The 20,933-nt window shown below is 38.4% G+C and overlaps 1 protein-coding gene across 1 annotated transcript; it reads left to right on the forward strand.

Moving 5' to 3' along the window:
* Positions 1–3,353: 3,353 nt before the first annotated feature.
* Positions 3,354–20,823, forward strand: LOC145779744 (integrin beta-1-like). Its single transcript, XM_082591384.1, has 20 exons — positions 3,354–3,359; positions 3,676–3,782; positions 5,225–5,382; positions 6,375–6,487; positions 7,776–7,894; positions 8,230–8,404; positions 9,635–9,766; positions 10,736–10,873; positions 11,115–11,201; positions 11,627–11,764; positions 12,093–12,204; positions 13,079–13,155; positions 14,000–14,133; positions 14,664–14,788; positions 16,559–16,758; positions 17,208–17,321; positions 18,078–18,211; positions 18,729–18,859; positions 19,955–20,121; positions 20,737–20,823. The coding sequence occupies exons 1-20, from the start codon at positions 3,354–3,356 to the stop codon at positions 20,821–20,823; spliced, it is 2,454 nt and encodes an 817-aa protein (XP_082447510.1).
* Positions 20,824–20,933: the final 110 nt, after the last annotated feature.

Genomic DNA, 20,933 nt, shown 5'->3' on the forward strand with positions numbered 1-20,933 from the left:
TATGTGATCTTGAAGATCAAGATCAAGATCGTGATCTTGAAGATCAAGATCATTTTCAAGATCACTTTTTGTGTACTTGAAAAAAAATGATGTTTTTGATCAATGATGTTGCAAAAATAATTGCTATAAGCAACCTGGGTAAAGGTATATAGTTGGTATTGCTAACTCTTATTTTAACTACTCGATCACTGGCCTAAGAATTGTAATAAGTTAGTGACTGTTGCTATTAGGCCTATCAATTGCTGACGTAGTTTGCGTAGAACCGCAACGTCACACGCACCTAAGGCCGAGGTTAATTACAGTAGTACGGTACTGAAAAAGTCGCAAAATTTGCAATTAGTTTTATACTTTTTATTCATAACAAATAAAAAAAAGTTTGAACTGCATCATTTTTTACCAAATATTTGTCTGGTTCATGTGGGAGTTTTTATTCGTGTTACTAAGTAGTTTTAAGTTTCACTTCATTATGTCAATGTTTATTGCACTATTTACTCATCTGGCAACATTGATACTGTTGTCTGCTTTCAAAAACATTCAGAGGTTTGCGGTGAGACAAACCACTCCATACTCAGACCTTAAACAAGTCTTGGTCTGGTTAATTTGCTGCAATAAACCACTTTACATGCCAAAGTCGGCTAGAGTCCAGATTTTTTAACACCGCCATTCTAGACTTTTGAAACATCTAAAATTGAGTCAAAGAAAGCAAACATTTCTATAAAATTCACACATGGAACTTGTGAACAAAGTTAAATCATTTTTTATTATACGTCAACATAAAGTACACGAAAGTTGAGTTCTTTATTATGACCAACACAGAACACTTTTTCAATTTTGAAATGGTAACGCTGACCAGATTAGATGATGATTTTAAATCGTCTTTTGTTGGACACATATTATATTAACAGTGGCTTAATGTTAATAGTTGCCACTAACTACTTTGTACAGTATGAGTTCTAAAAAAATGCCTCTATCTAGTAAATAAACTTCAATTTTAAAGTGATCTTGATCTTATTGCTTTTCAAGATCAAGATCACACAAAAAAAAGTGATCTTAGATCAAGATCAAGATCACCAAAAAAAAAAGTGATCTTGAAGATCAAGATCAAGATCACTTGTGATCTTCAAGATCAAGATCACGCCCATCTCTGCCTATACCGATAGCCTAATAACTAAAACTTCGTCAATGTGTACTGATTTGCAGTAGGCTAATTTTTTTTCTACAATGTAAACATCAAGCCAACGCAAATGCAAAAAATATGCGTTTCCTATCCAGGGCCGGATTTAGCTGATGGGGGGCCCGAGGCACTTTTAGATCGAGGGGGCGTGCAAAAAACACCTCTACGTCTACAGTAGCATTAATCCAGCACTGCACAGCATTTTGCAGAAACTTCGAAGGCTGAAAGAAAGAAAAAATAATAACACAAAATCACATTTTTTCCACGTCGGGGGGGGGGGGGGGGCTTCAAAAGAGGGTCCCGGGGCACCTGCACCCTCTTCCCTCTCCCTTAAATGCGGACCTGTCCTTATCTTGTTTTAGGCTATTTATCTTCCAAATTTTACGTTTGTACTGTAGGCTATATGACCCAAGAAAGGAACAATCGTCGTTCAAACATAATCGCTCTGCGAAGCTCTTTTGCAACCCATGTAAACATGTATCGGACATTTATTTCGAGTTCTCATTGATTAGCTTACTATTTTTGCTAAGCACAAGCATGGTTTGGTTTTGAATGTTTATCCTCTGACTGACAAAGCCTTGATATGTTATTCTTGGTAGCAGTGCAGGTCTTAAGGTATTTCGGGCCCTGTGCAGAATAGGCTATGCTTTGCAGCCCCCAATGGCAATGATCTAATTGAGTAGCGTAGCTAGGTAGGCTATTTTGAAATGGGAGGGGGGTGGTTTGACGGTCGGCAGGCGAAGGCTGACGGTGATCACGCCGAAGGCGACACCCAGTGACGGTGGGTCTGGGGGGCTTCCCCCAGACAATTTTGAAAAATTACTTTGAATTTGGGGCATTCTGAGAGCATGTTCAACAAAAATTTGGGTATGAATATTACTGTGAAATCGTGCTGTCCGGTGTCATAGCGAAAGGATAAGATCATGCTTTCTTCAGCATTTTTCGGAAATAAAGCTATGTCTCTATGTTGAGTCTGGATGCAACTTATTTCGTCCCCTGAAAAATTCGTACCCCGATTTCGTACCCTGAAATCGGAGTAACAAAATCAAATTTCGACCTATTTCGTCCCCTGAAAAGATCGAGAGAAATTTTGAAATGTTTGCGGCAACTCCGATCAGCGACTTCGGCTCTGTTGTTTTTTTCTCGATCTTTTCAGGGTACGAAATGTTCAGGGGACAAAATAGGTTGCACCCGTTGAGTCTCTATGTTTTCTTGTTGCTAATTCCTTTGTTGAATTCACTTGTTGAATTTTTCCATTGGATATGACAAAATTACTGCATTTTCTGATTACATTGCGGGCCCCCTAATTTGCGGGCCCTGTGCGATCACACGGTTTGCACACCCCAAAGACCGGCACTGCTTGGAAGTTTCGCATAATTTTAGAGGCTTTTTTACGCAGGGTTGGTTACCGAGACTGGCAGAGTTAAGTTTTCCGATTGTTGAAGTGTTGTTGCCATAATAAACGTCCACTCTGGAAATTTTAATAAATTGCTTGTTACACAAGCATTATTAACACACTTTTAATCTATCGTTACCTGTAGCTGCACAATTAGTTGATGAGTGGGAGTGCCTACGCTATAATCGTAGGCTATTATAGACGTGTTGAACTAATTTTAGCAACAATAACACGAATTATTATTTGCAAACATCCGTTTGTCAGCGTTGGCGCATTGATTAGGCTACCCATGTGACATAAGGCCTCCTTATTACGATATCCAAGTAGCTATAGGCTAAGCTGCTCAGGTTGCTAGCAATAGCACAACAGTGAGCCTTCTATACGTTGTAAGTCTGGGATCATTAAGCAGCAATTAACTTTTCAAGAAGCCATAACTTAGAGGCTACGACATGAACTACATTCATAAATATACATGCGTTGCTCGTGCGCACTCATAGAGTCGAACCAGCACCGTTTGATCTTGCAGTCTCTTGACTTTGATTTACTTTTGTGTCTAAAATCGTAAGCTATTTATTTAGTAAGTTAACGATTTTTAACTCTCAGTTTACGTTTTATCTGACAATAGCTTTTAATTCAGGATGTGTAAACACGGAAAAATGCCCAGACCGTTTTCCAGTTCGACATTTGTGTCTCATGCTATGATCATTGTATTATTATCATGTTGTTCGACACGATTGTTTGCGTTAAGTGAAAGTAAGTTGATATTACAAATCCTTGATTACCATGACGGTAGGTGGCCAGACCTATAATTACTTTTGTTGTAGGCTAGGTCATAGGCTACGCTACGGTTTACTCCACGTAGCCTACTTTGAAGTACAGTATTATGGAATAAAAGTTGACACTTCAATATAGCCCAGATCAAGTCTATTTTGACGATACTGGTCTACTACAGCAAGTTAAACGAGATTGATCAAACAACATTTTATCAAATCAACAATATAGAACAGTAGCGGAATTTAAGGGATTGGTTGTGATAAACATGCGGAGAGATTGAGAAATCAAGATCTTGAGGGACGGAAAGTTAAACTGTTTCGTATTTTTTCAGCTTCGAGGTTATGTGCCGAAGCGCAAGAGAGCTGTCGTGCTTGTATTCGAGCGCATCCGCATTGTTCTTGGTGCGCAGACAAAAAAGAAATCAACGAACGCTCTTTTGTGCGATGCCGAATCCACATGTAAGTAGACTACTTGATTGATTGAATCTTTATCCTCGGACTGGGAAAGCTATAAAAGCTTAATCCTCGTAATTTTGCATACTTGTAGAGGCTCTGAATCACTGACGTAGTTGACATAGTAAAGTTTCCGATTGTTAAAGTGCTGTTTCGTGGAGAGTTATTCCATCTATTAAATCCCGCTGAATAGAGAAACAGCGCACACCCCAAGAGTCGAACCAGCGCCGCTTAATTAGCGACATCACAAATCTTTTCAGAAAGAGTTTAAACTTTTGTCGTAAGTAGCGTTGACAGGGAGGGAGGGTTCAAGGGATACTTTTGGACCCCCGGGATAATTTTAAGAGTCCGTAACTTCTTGTCCAAAGGGCTCGGGAACTTGAAAGAACCACCGTGTAGGCTATTCTGTTAATATAGCTTAAGCTTACAAAAGTACCTTTTTCTTAAAAGTGTATTGAATTTGGGCTCGAGGATCCCATTAGTACGGGTCAAAATTATCCTCTCAACGGCTTTGTTCACACCCAGTGGTTGAAAATTGAGCTTAGTGGACTGGAAGATAGGAAAGCCAATCTTTATGTCCATTTTCAAGTCATAAAGACTTTTGCCAAAACATTGTCGCATGCTCTCTATTTGGCATAGGCCTACTTTTGAGTATTACAGAGGTAACTTTCTCACCACTAGGCTAGATGGTTGATGTTTGGAGGATAATAATTTGTAATTTCAAGTTATTACGAATTGGAAACGCTACTTTAGTTGTAATTAAAAGCGGAATTTTGTGCTATATGCAACACCGATAGATCACAATAACTTGCTATAAGGCCTCACGTCAATGGGTAACAATGCGTGCATTTATAATCTATCGGTTGTTGTAGATGAGATGTTTTGACCGGTAGACAATTTAAACATAATTGAATTTTCCTCATGAACAAGCTGCGACTGCAGTTATTGTGACATTTCTAGTACGATACTTAGCCAGAGTAGGCTATTGATTCTTGCTGTGTTTGGTAATTACAGAAGAAAAAGTAAGGGTGGGAATCGAACCCAGGTCATCGAAATGACTATTTCTCCAACTCTTAACCGCTAGACCACGCTGCCAAAGGCGAAACGTTCACTTAATTTACTTTCTATCAGAAATGTTTTGAGAGGAACACAACATCACGTGCATGAGTAAATTGACTGCAATCAGCTGATTTATATCTTGCCTTCTGATTGGTTAATAAACCTCATCTGATACAGCGACCTGCAAATTACAAATAGGCTAACGGTGCTATCAAACATTTTCACGATTCAGCGAAAGAAAATGAAATAGTTTTCTGGCAACATTGATGCGGTATCAAGTAGAAGCTCACTTCAACAATAACTGCTAAAAACAATCTAAATTGGCTTTATTTTACAATGTTCTTGTATGAAATCTTACATTTTGTTCAGGGATAACGTCCTTGTTTGTAATAATACAATACATCCTGAAAATGAGGTTGCAGAAATTCAGAATTTGAACTTTTCCGATATGTTCGACTCTTCTAACTCCCAGAATGGTGACACCGTTCAATTTAAGCCACAGAAAGCTTCTTTAAAGTTGCGGATTGGTAAGCATATTACCATTGTGTCAACAAGATACCAAGGACTGTGTTATCTTGCCTACGTAGCCTACTGTGAGACGATCTTCTGATGTCCGTCCCATTAGCTCAGTGGTTAAGCGCCCGACTCAAGATCACGCTGGTTCGGTTCTCGGGGTGCGCGCTTGAGCAACGCATTTTAGGACTGCTCTCCATTTTGCGGCACCTAGTGAAAGGAATCATTCCCCAAACAACATTTCAACAATCGGAAACTTCACTCTGCCAATCCTGGGAACCGGCCCTGTGTCAAAAGGTAGGCACTTTAACAAGCAGATTTCTAATAATCCACGAACGTATCCAATCCAACCACGAACCAATGAGATGCTACGTTATCTGTTATTGTGACCATTCCAGCATTCAGCCAGAGAATTAATTATTACTTTGAACTTTGTTTGGTAATTACAGAAGAAAAAAGAGCTATAGCAGAGGTGGGAATCTAAGCCACGTCAATGTAATGACTACTACCGCCCTAACCCAATGCGCCAAGCCAACCGATGGCAAAGCGATGATTTAATTTAGCTAGAATTTGCGTTTTTCCTTTATTCTTCCCAAACGCAATCTTGATGACGTCATGAACAGCGTAGCTTCTGATTGGTTCGTGCTGGATTGGATATCTGCATGTTAAAGTGCCTACCAAAAAGCCTCGACAAGTGTATCAAAGGCTTTGTCAGTCTGAGAATAAAGATTCAAAACCAAACCAGTTTCAAACTCAATGCGGACTGTAATGCACTTTGTGCCAAACAAACATATGGTACATTCTGCTTGTTTAAGCAGGCATAGGCTACATTGGATCATGTTCTTAGCAACTCTGATGTAGCTTTAGTTTATTCTATATTTAAAAATAGAATGATGCTAACAGATGCAGTTCATCATTTGTGAGCGAAACTAAACTTACCTGACAAAAATCCAAAATCAAATTGGTTTGTGATAAAAAACAATTTTATTCACTTGTTGATTGCCAGGTGAGCCATTGAAGTTGAACATAACTTTTAAAAAAGTAGTTGATTACCCACTGGATCTTTATTACACTATGGACCTCTCGTATTCAATGAAAGACGATTTGGAAATTTTACAGGTTATAACTTGATCACAGTACATGAGTACAACACAATCTATTTAATTGTCTAATTCTGATTGACCTGATTGTTTTCATACCATTTTTTAACTTTTTCATTCTCTGGTCGTGTTAGGTCATCTACGTATCAATAGCCTATCATCTACTAGAAATAATTAATATTAACCTAACTACAAAGACAAAAATGATTATGATTGATTTAAGGTTATTTTTACTACCGTTAGTGTGATTAATGGTGTGCTTCATATGATAAACTCATGTGCAACAAGTCAGAAAGCAAAGGGTCAACCACCTTACATAGTTGGGACATAGAGAACGATATAGGCTATAGCAGGCGCGGATCTAGGAGTTTTTTTTGGGGGGGGCCAGAAAATTTGAAAATGAATTAAAAAGTAATAAAACAGATATGAACAATCAGTGGCGTAGCCAGGAATTTTGGGGGTTTTGACGGCCGGTGGGCGAAGCCGGACGGCGTGTTCGCCAAAGGCGACACCCAGCGGCAGGGGGTCTGGGGGGCCTTCCCCAGAAAATTTTGAAAAATTACTTTGAATTTGGTGCATTCTGAGAGCATTTTCAACAAAAATAGGGGTATAAATATTATTGTAAAATGGTGCTGTCCGGTGACATAGCAAAAAGATAAGATCATGTTTTCTTCGGCATTTTTTCGGTAGTAAAGCTAAGTCTCTATGTTTTCTTGTTGCTAATTCCTGGCTGAGATATTTGAATGTTTGGTATTGGCAAAACTCGCTCTTTTAATGCAGTTTCGCTTAAAATTAGGCAAACTTTGTTTTAGAGACATAGAGACTGAAAGCATCATTCTCAATATCGTGACGTCACACGCGTGCCAAAGGGGGGATTGTAAGTCCGCTGTGGGACTAATATCAGCTGTTTCGAAGCATATCAAACCATTCAACAATTTCTCACAAAATTTCGGGGGGGCCCCCGGGCCCCTTGCCCCCCCCCATAGATCCGCGCCTGTGCTATAGCGTAGGTTCGTGTAAATTGATCATGTAAATTGATCAATCAGATGATGTCAATTAGTCGGCAACTGAAAGTAAAGAAGACTGGAAAAAATATTATTGCGGAGTGTTCAATCCCTCACTAATTACACTAAGCAATATATTGATGAACTGAGAAAGTTGGCTGAAAATTGAAAAATTGTGAAAATAGCCTATTCATTGACGTTATTAGGCTACAACTAAATATTGTTGAGTAACTTATTACTTAATAACGTACTTAAATATGTTTTGGAAATAAAATAAAAAAATACAAATTTACGAATTTATAGACTCTTGGAATAAATCTTGTTGACAACATTCGCAGCAATGTTACGAAAAACGTTAATCTTGGATTTGGAACTTTTGTGGATAAGCTGGTCTTGCCCTATGCCACTGACAACAAAGAGATGTAGGTTAAAACTCACTAAGTCTGTTAGTTTGTGTACACTAACGTAAGCAAATTTGAAAAAATGAAAGCACTTATGTAAATCATTTAACCTGGTTTGAGTCGATTACGCCTTGATTAAAATGATCAAGCTTAAATTGACCCTCAGTAGAAACAATGTTTTCGGACCACCATGTGTTCTTTGGATGTGTTCTTTGGAATACCACCATGTGTTCTTTGGAATAAGCGTTCGACTGTACTTTTATGCTACCAGTACCGTAAAATATGAAAGTCATACCATAGGTTGGGTATTAGGCTAACTTACTGAAATTGATTTTAATTTCAGTTGTTAATTGTAGGTTTGACAATTTATGTTCTGGCCACTGTCAACCAACTTTTGGTTTTCGTCACCAGCTGAGCATCACCAGCAATGGAAGTTTGTTTAAAGACGCGGTTGCTTCTACAGTTATTTCTGCGAATCTTGACGAACCTGAAGGAGGGTTTGATGCTTTGATGCAAATTGCTGCTTGCACGGTTAGTTTTGTTTGTGTCATATCCAGGCTGACGTCCTGTGGTTGAAGATTTAAATTAAATGGATGAGGAAGGCAAGGAAGCTACTCTTTGTGTCCACCTACAAGCATGCCATTAAGTGTCCTGCCCAGTGTTTTTTTAAGGTGTTTTGGGGGGCCAAAACGGTCCCCCAAATTTCTCCAGCGGTTTCCTAAAATTTGGACTTGCAACTACAGTAGAAACGTAATGGTTGTTTCTCGCTATGTCTTAAGCAAATATGGCTATTTTTTGGTATTTAAATGAAACACTTGTGGTCTCTTAAAACTACTTAGGGGTCACCCAATCCAAACCTTAAAAAAAAACCTGGTCCTGCCAACGACACCGCCACCTGCTCTTGGAAGGTGTCGAACCGGTACTCTTTCGAGTGCCGTATCTGGGCTCTCCCCCTGGGATATGCGGTCAATATTGGTTGAGTTGTTAATGAAACTTAGATGATGTTTTCATATTTTGTTGTGCACGACACAACATAATGTGAGTTCAAAACCGTTTTGATGGAACCTGAGCGGATGTTTTTGCGGTTACTCAATGAAATCGAAAAAGGGGTGCGATACGGATAAGAGTGCAATTTTCCACTTCTTTTAGATGTACAGTATGTTGTGTTGAACCTGTATTTGCATTTCTCGTGCATTGTCACAACGTACAAAGTAAAGGATTGTTGTGGTGGTTGTTTTATGCCCCAACGCAATAACAACGTGGTCAAAATCGTCAACGGAAAGACTTTTCTTGGCCGTACCAAAGGGAATGTCACAGACAAATATGAATCGAATAAAATGTAACAAAACAAAACTAATTGAAAGGAAACGTAAAAAAAAACAGTTTAAAAATGAAAAAAATGAAAACCAAGACACAGGACTTTTGCGTAGCCTACAAACGAAGTCAACTTTTGTTTTGTACAGTATTTAGATACTTAGAGTTTCGGCAGAGAGTTTGTCTTGTTGAACCCTGGGCATACGAAACCGAGCAACGTTATCAAGTTTAACATATTCAAGTTTATTATATTTACAGAAATTACATTTAGATACTTCTGCTTTAAGCAGAACTACAGCGTCGAAGTGTAGGTTTGAATTTAAAATTTAACTTTGTACATTAGCAATAATAAGCTGCCTAGCAATAATAAGCTGCCTTCAAATAACGCAATTGATCTTTTGCAGTGAAGTATTTCCGTATTGTTTTCTAACATTATTTCTAATGCAGAACGTCATTGGATGGCGTAAAGATGCTCTACACGTCATAGTCCTAACCAGTGACGCGCCATCTCACTGCGCAATGGATGGAAAACTTGGTGGAATTTTAAAGAAAAATGATATGAAATGTCACTTGGAAGAGGTTACTTGGATCTATAATAATAATCGCATTTATATAGTGTCACATACCTGTACATGTTTAAATACATGGTTTGCGTGGTGCAATATGAGTTGTAAATAAACTAAAACAATAATCTAAGCTTTGACTAGTTTCTTTGAAAATTTTATCGTAGTCTAAGTTATTACTTTTTACCTCGGCGGCCTAAGCAAGGAGCAAGTCAACCATGCGTTACAAGTGCAAATCTTTTCTGAGATTGGAACCTATACACCTTAAGAATCCATAGTTAGGCCTACACAATCGCAATTTTGAACCTGTATCTGCTTCATTACTTTTGTCCGATCCGATGGCTTAGTTGAAAACGGCAAGATTAAGCGACGTTGTTTCGATTCTCGGGGAGTATGTTTGAGCAACGCATTTCAAGGACAGCTCTCCATTCAGCTGCACTAAGTAGATGGAATAGTTTAGTAACGGAATACTTCAATAACAAGCGGAAGCTTCACTTTATTAATGTCGGTGACCAGACCTGCGCCAGTGGTTCAAAGTCTGTACAAGTAGGCTATGCGAAACTGCGAGAATTAAACTTGCAAAGACGCCTTCTCAGTCCAAAAATCAAGATTTTCAAAATCAATGAATAAAACCTTCAACTTGTAACCAATTGGCTACTCTACATTCAGTATAAAAAAATCTTTTTCCTGATTGGACTACTTGCACACAAAAATATCACAATTTGTTTTCATTCCCAACAAATTATTATCTTAATGTTTGTGTTATTTGCTGATGCTAGTTTATCACACGAACATTTTTTTCTTCAATTGTTTTATATACCTGAACCGCAGGCATCGACGCCCCCTGATGAATAGGCTAATTACACCAAATGTTCCTATATTCAATGAACAACGAATTTACAAACACATTACCGTATATAAAATATGTTCAAGTTATTTTGCAATTTCTGATCCCAGACGATTATCATAATCCTCTTAGGACAAGGAGAGCCCAGGAACATTTACCTATGTAAAGAGTATGACACAAGATTATCCATCAGTTGGACAATTGCGAGAAATCTTGGAGCAAAATAAAGTTCAAGCTGTTTTTGCTGTGACCAGTGATGTTCTTGATGTCTACGAGGTAGGGTGTGTTCTAGCCTATACTTGCAGCCTACAGTAGACGAAAAACGAAACTTTAAAACAAACCTAAAAGCACCATAGTACCTACTGCCTACACATTTTAGTGATACGGCTTTGCACATGTTAAAAAATTATCATTCGGCAAGAAATTTTCTACACTCTAAAGTTCTAGCCTATAGCTATCCTATGGCGATGAAAGTTGATTTTAACAAGACATATTTAAAAGGTGTTTTTGTATGCAGGGTTTGCAGTCTGTACTTCCAGCTACAATCGAAACGTTGGAAAAAGATTCTGGAAATATTCTTTCCGTCATTTCATCTGCGTATGACGTCAGTTGCTAAAACATAAATTTGTGTGTTGAGTATGAAATATTTCCAACCGCTTTAGGTTGGCCTACAATATTATTTTATTAGAACTTCTTCACGTTTGTTTATTGTATCTTTGCCTTTTTCCTTTCACTCTGTCCCACCCAGTCCCACCCTGTCCCACCCAGTCTATATACAATCTTCTTTCTCACATTAACTTACTCACTCATCACTTTTTTCTTTATAACTTTGAATCATTGAGCGCATTTTTTCTTTTTAATTTTCTTGCTTGAATTCTTGCAAGTAATTTTGAATGTTTATGCAATTGTTCCCTTTTATCCATAATTATCTAAACAGCAGCCACATAGAATACGATAGATTATAGATTTTGTTCAAATTTGAAGTTCTGTAATGGGAATTGTCTCATGATGCAGCTTGCATTTGTTTAGGAAATCAAAAGCCAGTTTCAAATGGTTTTTCCCGACTTCCCAGACACAGTTCATGTTTCGTACAGAATCCTTTGTCCTAGTGCTTCAAAGTGGGAAAACAATTCATTGAAATGCGATCACGTTAATTTGGAAGATCACGTAAAAATTATTTGCTTGTCTAGAAAGTTTAATTTGTCAAAATTCTAAATTACACAAATCTAAATTAGTTTTCAGCTTGCTATCTTAATCAATGATGTTTTTAAAGTACGTGATAGAATAAAGTTTGCTGAGCTTTGCTGTGTATGCAATCAACAAAGTTGCAACAGGTGCTTACCCAGACAGTCACTTTATCTGGTCCAGATCGTTACCAGATCGGGTATGGATCTGAACCAGATAAAGTGGCTGTTCTGGGCCAGATAAAGTGGCTGTCTGGGTATAGAGGTATTTGCGTAATGCGGTAGACTAAAGGTTTCAACTTCAATTGCAGATTATCTTTCAACTCGAGTTAACCGCCAACGCTTGCCCGACCAACCTGTCACAAGTAGATGTTGTTCACCTGACTTCTAACTCAATTAGTGAAGAAGTTCAACTCTCTTTGGGTGAATACCGTTAAAATTAAACACCGGTTTATTAACTCAGGTTCATAAATCATGGGGTGGTTAAGCCTAGTCAATAAAAATCATTAACACAGAACGAAAACTTAACCTAGACATTTATATATATTATGTAACGATTGATAAAGCTACTACTTCCTACACGACTAACCAAACAAGATTAAACAAGACTGCTGTAAACTGCAATTGAAAAAAATCTCACAGCAGACAAATTTGGCGCTTCGTTGCCTCCATCCCTCAACCAGAGAAGGCACGTGACCAAAGTGATGACGAGAGACAATCACGAGCATGAAAAACACCAGCTCCAACAAATTGTCTTCAACGAATTCATCCAAGTCTAATTTTACTGATGTGTTGCTATTTCTACTTTTTTTTGTTACTACAAAGTTTTCTTTGGTGGTTTAAGAGATTTGTATAAAGTAAGCACGAATAAAATCCTAACACACATGTCGAAAAAACGTGAAGGAGACTTCCTTATCATTTGGCCACGTAATCACCGTAATACCAATGAATTAAACTACAGCATTGTGAGATACGGTATGTTTAATAACTTTAGCATCATAAATGTTCAAAAATCAACTTCTTCACTGAGCTTTAACGGAAATTGCTTGAATGTGATGAAACCATTTTTCTTGATGCACGTGACGTGATAACAGTCTTCTGGTAATTAACATAATCATTGTGGTACATAACAGTCTACAGGTAATTTCAATTCGATCAATAAAAACAAATTGCCCCAAAAAGCAAAGATATCTCAACGGACAAAACTCTATACTTTACAGATTAGGCTACATAAATTAAATGCTTGTGATGGTTTTTGTATTTTGCTGATAACATTAACATTTTTCTCATGTTTCAGAATATCACTGTGAATGCAATTGCGATTCAACAATGATCTATAAAAGCAAGATTTGTAGCTATGAGGGGGATCTACAGGTTGGTGGATGTATTTCTTTGAAGTTAGTTTTACGTTTATAAATAGGAACACCTATTAACACGTCGTGCAACTTTACTTTCCGTATAAAATATTAAAAAATCGTCATCTTATTTGTAATTACATTGTCAAGAGACAGTAGCGTTGGCAAGGGGGTCCAGGGGGTACTTTTAATCTGAGCCGCCCGAGATTATTTTAGGGGCCCTAACGTTTCTAAGGGGCCGAGAACTCGAAGAAACCACCGCATATTCCTTGGATATAGTACGTTTTTTTTAGCAATGTCTAAATTTGGGGCCGGAAGATCCCATTGGCATCGGACCTAAATTATCCTCTCAACGGCCATGTCGAGAGAATGTCTGTTGTTTCAGAATTGTGTAAGTCATAATAAGTGCAGGGCTTTATTTTCAAATTTTTATATTGAGCGTCTGGGTTTGAACAGCATTTGTGCAATATTGAAACCTTAACACTGTATACCACCACATACCTCGTTAACCTTTTGCGCCCCCCTATAGCTCAGTTGGTTAGCGCGTGACTTCGTGAACGAAGAAGCTTCAAGATCAAACGGTACTGGTTCGACCCTCGGGTGTGTGCTTGAGCAACGCACGTTAAGGACTGCTCTTCACTCAGCGACATCTAATGGATAAAATAACTCCCCAGGCAACAACACATGAACAATCGGGAACTTTACTCCGTCAATCTCAGTGGCGGAGCCTGCGTCAGTGATTCAAGGTATGCAAAGCTGCCAGGATTAAGCTCTCAAAGAAGCCTTCCCAGTCCGAGGATAAAGATTCAATCATTCACAGTTATTTATTTTTATTTCACCTTGATTTTTTAAATGCTCTTCAGTGTGGAGTTTGTGCTTGCGAACCCGGAAAAAGCGGTTCACATTGTCAATGCCTCTCTTCAGCAACAACATCTCAATTGGAGAAAAACTGCACCGACCCCAACCCAAGAGCGCAAAACCCTGACGTTTTATGCAAGTCTGTGTCTCAAGCCGTTAAAATATTTTTTGAAATTCATTTGAGTTTGCAAAATTGATCACAACTGGCTTGAAAGTAGTTCCGAACATATTTTAGCTTTTGGCTGTGATTTATACAATTATGGTTTAAGCAAGAATAAATAAACTGCTCATCAGACAAACGCATTATCTGGTACAGATCTCTACCAAATCGCGTACGGATCTGTCCAGATATTTACCAGATCTGGACAAGATAAAGTGTCTTTCTGGGTTGGTTTTAAAAACTAAGTATAGGTTACAATCAAGACCTAAAAAATTGCAAATATAATGTAAACTTTTGTTACTTTTCGAATGTACATAAATTATATAAAGTCTGTGTTTTGTTGTTTCTTCCTTTTTGTAGACCTCAGCTATGTTTGACATATAGGCTTTTGTTTTTCGATGTGTTGGTCAGAAATAAAAACAAACTGAACTGAACTGAATAGGAGTTTATAATGTGGCATGTTTGCCTCCAAGAGACGTGTTACAACGTTAATTGATTGACGCTTTTAGCAATAATGGGATCTGTGAGTGTGGACTTTGTCGTGCTGACGACTGCTTTGAAGGTTATCAAGGGAATTACTGCCAATGTAGGACCAAGGGCTGTCCAGTAGATGAAAGTGGATTGGAGTGCGGAGGTGAAGAACTAACTTGTAATTTTTTTGATAAGTTTTTAAGATTGTGAACAACTGAAGAGTTGTGTTGATTAACTGAAGTAACCTACATTTCTTCGAGTGTTTGAAAAATGGTAGATTTTTGATTTTGTACCTAGGTGTAATTTATTCATGCAGCTATTAGGCTCAGTAATTAAATATTAATTGATACATGCGCCGTTGGGTTGCAAATTCACATATAATGTTGACTTAACATTGGACAATATCGGCTCCAACTTTTTCATTCATTCTGCCATTGGTTCAGATTAAGTTTGATTTTGCAGCGAGAAACTATAACTTAGCCTACATTTTATTTTATTTTTACAGTTGAATGTTTTCCTTCTTTATTTAATTATTGACACGGAGAAAAAACAGATGAATACAGAATCGATGATTTCCTTTTTTTAGATGTTGGGACCAGTGTTGTACGCGTCAGCGAAATAAATTGACGGCGTCAGCGCGAATTGCCTAAAAACTTTACGGCGTAAATTACTGCGTCAGCTCTTAAAGAAATTGACGGCGTCAGCGCTATTTTAGCCAGGGTCTCACAAAACGGAAGTATTGCAACCATGTTTAGGCGAACAATGGCTATAAATAAAGTGCAGGTTTTATGTTTTGAGACTGTATTATAATTAGCTGCTTAGCTTATATTAGTTATTTCCTTATAGAAACACAAGCATTTCAAAACGTTTGTCTGACAATCTGCTGCGTTTGGGACGCATAATGTCCTTTCCAAGTGAAAACATGCGTTCCACAGCAGCGCTGAATGGTATTGGTGTGGAGTGTTGTATTTTAAAAACATGTCTTAAAAACGTTTACTCGGAAAGGGATCACTGTTCCAAGCGTGCTGTGATGGCTTAGCACAAAGTTTCCCAAACTGTGGTCCGTGGACCATTGGTGGTCCGCGACGACTGCACAGATGGTCCGTGGCGATATGACAAGAAATTAAAAAAGTCACACATATACGTTGTAGCCTACAGTACTTACCCTGTTAAAGTTAGTTAATTGCCGCAGTTCTTTACAACTTAAATGATTTCGAAAGCTTTTGCTATCCAGTATCGTAAATCTTACTTGTTGCATCTTCGTTGCAGTTACAAAGTTTTTTACAAAAAATAGTGATCTGTGGCCCAAAAAAATTCACAAATAGTGGTTCGTGGCCCAAAAAGTTTGGGAAACCCTGGCTTAGCATATATAAATCTTTTAACGAGGTCCACTGCGCCAACATCGCTGTTTTCAAAGGCATAGAGCTCTTGAAATAAAGTATCTTCATTCTTCAACTTCCGCGATGACATTCATTGATTTTCCTCTTTCCCTCTCTGATCCCTCATTCTCGATACTGCTCACGATATGAGTGATCATGATCACCATTTGGCGAACTTTTTCCGCTTGTATTCCAGGTACGGTAGCCATTCCAACCAACGCGAAAGCGGTTAATTCGGATGAGTCGCGCTGGCCAGAATACATCGTGAAACTCTCAATGTGAAACGAGATTTTCCATGAAAACAAAAAAATGACGCATAGCGCTTGACGCTTAAAATCGGCAAAATAGTTGACGGCGCTATCACTTCCGTCAACTAAAAAAAAACTGACGGCGCTAGCTTCAGCGTCAACAAAAAGTCGACGCCGTCAAAATGACGGCATCAACGTACAACACTGGTTGGGACTACCTATAAAAGGCTACATGATGGTGCATACCCACCCTAAACGTAAACTATGGCTCGTGATGTTTAATATTATACTGGTGATGCTGAACAGGTGAAATGAAAGGAACTTGCACGAATTGTTATGAAGATGGTCAGTGTCAATGCAATTTCACTGGCGGATGGTTTTTAAACGCGGAAAGTGGAACTTGCGACTGTAACCTCAAGGAGTGCAAGCCGTTGATTGATGACGCAGAAGTATGCTCCGGTCATGGAAGCTGTGACTGCAGAGATTGCATATGTGACAATAACTCGGTGAGTAGGTTGCACTCACGAGAGCCAAATTTTAGTTTAAGTCCATTTCTCCTAACAAAGATTGCTGTTTGTAGCCTAATGATAATCTCAAATTTTCTAAATAGATTTTATAGCAACGTTCAATAAGCGGTGAGATGGCGCAACGAATAAGGCATTGGCTTTCCAATTATGCAAACCTGGTTCGACTCCCGGAATCAGCTGGTTGTTGAAAACACCGCTCACCTCTACACAGGGTGTAATAAATTGGGTGGGCATAATTGCTGCAGGAAAGGCGGCCGAGAGAAAGGAACTCTCCTTAATGCCTAAGGCTTAGCACAATGAGAACTTTGTCGTCTCATACCCGACACTTGAATCAAGTATGGGACCACCTTTACCTTTTACGATAGCCTTCATGGATTAAAACACTCAGTAGTAAAGAAAATTGTAATTGTGCTAATTTTTTTTTGCAGTTAGTTTGGGAAGGAAAATATTGCGACAAGTGCGTTCATCCAAATTGCAATCACGTGGATGCCACGTGCGAAAGTGAAGTGTTACAAAAATGTGTCGAATGTGTTTATTCTCATGTAAGTAGGTCATGTGAAGGTTATTATATGCTCATTAAACTCGCTATATGTTATTGTTTTATATATAAACAATATCTTGTTTTGTAGATCCTACCGTAGAGTAGTATAGTATGTATACCTAAAAACTAAAGTAAACAAAGTGTAATGATATTCAATACACTCCTTAGCACAAAATGACAAGACGAGGTATCAAGCGGATCGAGATGACAGAGTTAGGGAGTTTGTTGAATAAAAAATAAATAAACGTTATAGGCCCACGAAAACCAAGCGTAAACTAATGCTTTTAGAAGATAAAAGAACAAGGCCTCCTGCACGTCTAACAACTTGTCGCTAGGTCAACTTGCAAACATGCTTTCTAAAATTCAACGTTGGTTGTTGAACTGTTGAATTGCTCTGTTGAACCTTCTTTGGAAAGCAAATAATGGCGACGCTACGTTTGACTTCTGAGCCTAACCGTCATCTTTCTAGATGGAGCATTATCTTTATAATCATAGCACTTAGTTCACACGCAACAACATTTATGTTCACAGCAGGTAGCCTACAAAAGGTGAATCTAAAGCAAATTAAATAAAGGTTTGAAAGCGAAACTAGGTAACAAGTAAGTTGAACAACGTAAAATCGATATATTATAGTATAAGCTACGCATAGAATAAAACACTCAGCCAACAAAAAAAGTGTATCATCTAATCATAATATGGATGAAAATTTTATAAAAGACAAACGTGCGCTTTTGTGATGTCAAATCTTTTTCTTCAGGTAGCTACGGAAGATTGTGCAAGATTATGCCAAGATCTTGATATCGGTGTGAAGACCTTAGCATCTTTACCGGATTGTTCATCGTGTGCAACTTCGACTGATGATGATTGTAAAGATTGCGGCGACTTCAATAAGTGCGTTCCGAATCTTCTGCATAGGCTAAGTAGCCTAGGTTCACATTGTAGCTTACTACGCTTCTACTGTAGTGCTGTAGCACAAAACAGAAATAAATGCTTTAGCGGTTTTCCCTAGGCACATATGCTTGGTTTTGAATCTTTATCCTCGGACTGACAAAGCCTTGATAGGTTATTCCTGGTTGTTTCGCATATTTGTAGAGGCTCTTGATGCAGGGCCGGTTACCGAGACTTGCAGAGTGAAGTTTTTTGATTGTTGAAGCGTTGTTGCCGGGAAATTATTCCATTCATTAGGTGCCGTTGAATGGAGAAGCAGTCCTGAAGTGCGTTGCTCAAGCGCACACCCCGAGAGCCGAACCAGCTCCGCGTGATCTTGAGTCGGGCGCGTAACCACTGAACTTAACAGGGTGGATTTCTTTAGCTAAGCATTGCTTAATAGTAAACTGCCATAACGTTTTCCATGGTTTAATACGCTACTCATCGAGTAGAGACTTAACAAACTTATTCTGCATGCCAGTGACCTTTTCAAACCAATTGATTGCGAAATCGCTTTCACATCCGATCAATGCGTGACTTCATACAAAATCGGTTGGGACAAGATCCAAGAAAATTATGGAGTATTTGTACAAATCCGCAACCCAGACCAAGGTAGTTTTTTTTTTTTTTGTCGAAATGGAAATCGATTTTTGTATTTGCAATTATGCAATGCACTGGTCTAGTGGTCTCATATTACGCAATGGTTCCATACTCAGTTTACTGAGCTTCAGGAAATGCAAACCTCTCAGAGCCTTTCCTTCAGCAACTATGACACCTTGAGTGGAGGTGACCAGTGTAAAACAACCACCGGGTGTCGAACAAAGTTCGCATTATTAGGATTGTCGGCAGCAGTGGCCGAGTGGTTAGCGCGTTGGGCTCGCAGTCGAGAGCCTGCATGTTCGACTCCAGCCACCCGCACTTTCTGTTGTTTCTCTGGTCAAGAAACTTTACGATAATTGCCTCTACCCAGTGATCGATTTCGAGTAATGGGTAGTACCAAATTTAAGTCATAAGTAGAGTAGACAACCGGAAACAGACATTGCAGTCGGCTGCAGCGTGGGTCAGGTGTATGTCGGAAGGCGTAAACCGATGCATAGCGCTCAAGTCCGCTTTCCCGCAATGCAGGATAAAGATATGACAAACAAACAAACAAAGTCAACGCCTTATCCGCTACGCTGCACCAAATGTCGGTGCCTTCATTATTAAACTGTTAAACTTTAACAGTTTAGCTTTGGGAGAAAAGTAATTTTGCAACACCATAAACAGATGACTGACAATAACTTAATTACAATTATTTACGGTTATTTGTTTTTTGTTTAGATGTATTAGGTATTTCCTGATGAGGGCAAAGACTTCTTGCCGCAAACGTTTGAATTTAATATGTTGTTAGTCTGTTAGTGTATCGTATTTTAACAGTTTAATGTTCAAGGGCAATAAGCTAATTGGTTATATTGTGTTTTATCCGATTTGTCGAAAAAAATATTTAGCCTTAGATTATTGATAAGTATTTCAGAATTTTCAGATTGACGAAATATCGTAAATAATAATAAACTCGATATTATTAGACTAGTTTACTGTACTTTAGACCTTGCCTGCAATAGTTGATCATACTTGTGACAAAAGATTAGTTATTTTTTTATCGTAATAAAGAAAAAAAATATTTTAGTTGGTATTTCAGAAGCTTTTTATATGGATATAAACTTCCAGATTGTCCGAAACCAGTGGAACCACTTTATATCATTCTTTCTGTGGCTGGGGGCATTGTGGCAATTGGCATAATCGTTGTAGGAACTTATGCGTGTATAAAATACACCAGAGATAAAAAGAAATACCAAGCTTTCCTTGAAGAAGTGCAACGTGGAACATCAAGAATGGTAAGTGATTGGTAAGCGATTTAATACAGTTGGCTACTAATCTTTGCATACGGTAAGTTACCTGTTTTATATACACATAGCCCAAGCAGTGTCGGATCCAAAAGGAGGGGGCAAATGGTGCGATCCCCCAGCACCCGCCCTAACACACAGAAAAGTAACTTTTATTCATGGTGTACTTTCAAGGTCAGATTAATGTAAACCTACACATCATTGTGTTTTATTGAAACCGCTCCCTCCCAAGGCTACTTTCTAGATTCGCCCTTAAGCGCAAGAGGTCAGCATATAAACAAATGGTTTAGCTGAGCTAGGATACTTGAATAACATGCTGTTTCAAGGCAGTTGACCTGCAGCGCTGCTTAATTTTGCGGTTTTAGTTTTTGAAAGTTTATCCAAGAAACGTTTAATGAAGTTCACCAAGGAAAAACAAAAGATTATGGTCCTGTTTAGCTATAAATACACAGCAAAGCTTGAACCATTGTCAGAGAACTTAGTATCTAGTAGAAAACACGACGTTGAAAACAATCGTGCTTATGTCAACTACACAATCCCATGTTTGCATAACCTACATGCATTTGTAACTTCTTTAAACCTGTTTCCACAATCGTATATTTTTAGAATGTTAATCCAATACACGAGCCAGCAGCAAAGCGGATCAGAAATCCTACCTTTGATCCCAAGCACACAGAATCAGACTCCGATTGATGATCCAGCTAAGAACTATTTGATGGAACAATTTTGTCAATTCTACTGCCTACATTGCACCGGAATTATTTAAAACTTACTGTAACTTACAACTATTTTATTTTCACGTA

Source organism: Aplidium turbinatum, chromosome 11 (genome assembly GCF_918807975.1).
Source record: "Aplidium turbinatum chromosome 11, kaAplTurb1.1, whole genome shotgun sequence".
NCBI lineage: Eukaryota > Metazoa > Chordata > Ascidiacea > Aplousobranchia > Polyclinidae > Aplidium > Aplidium turbinatum.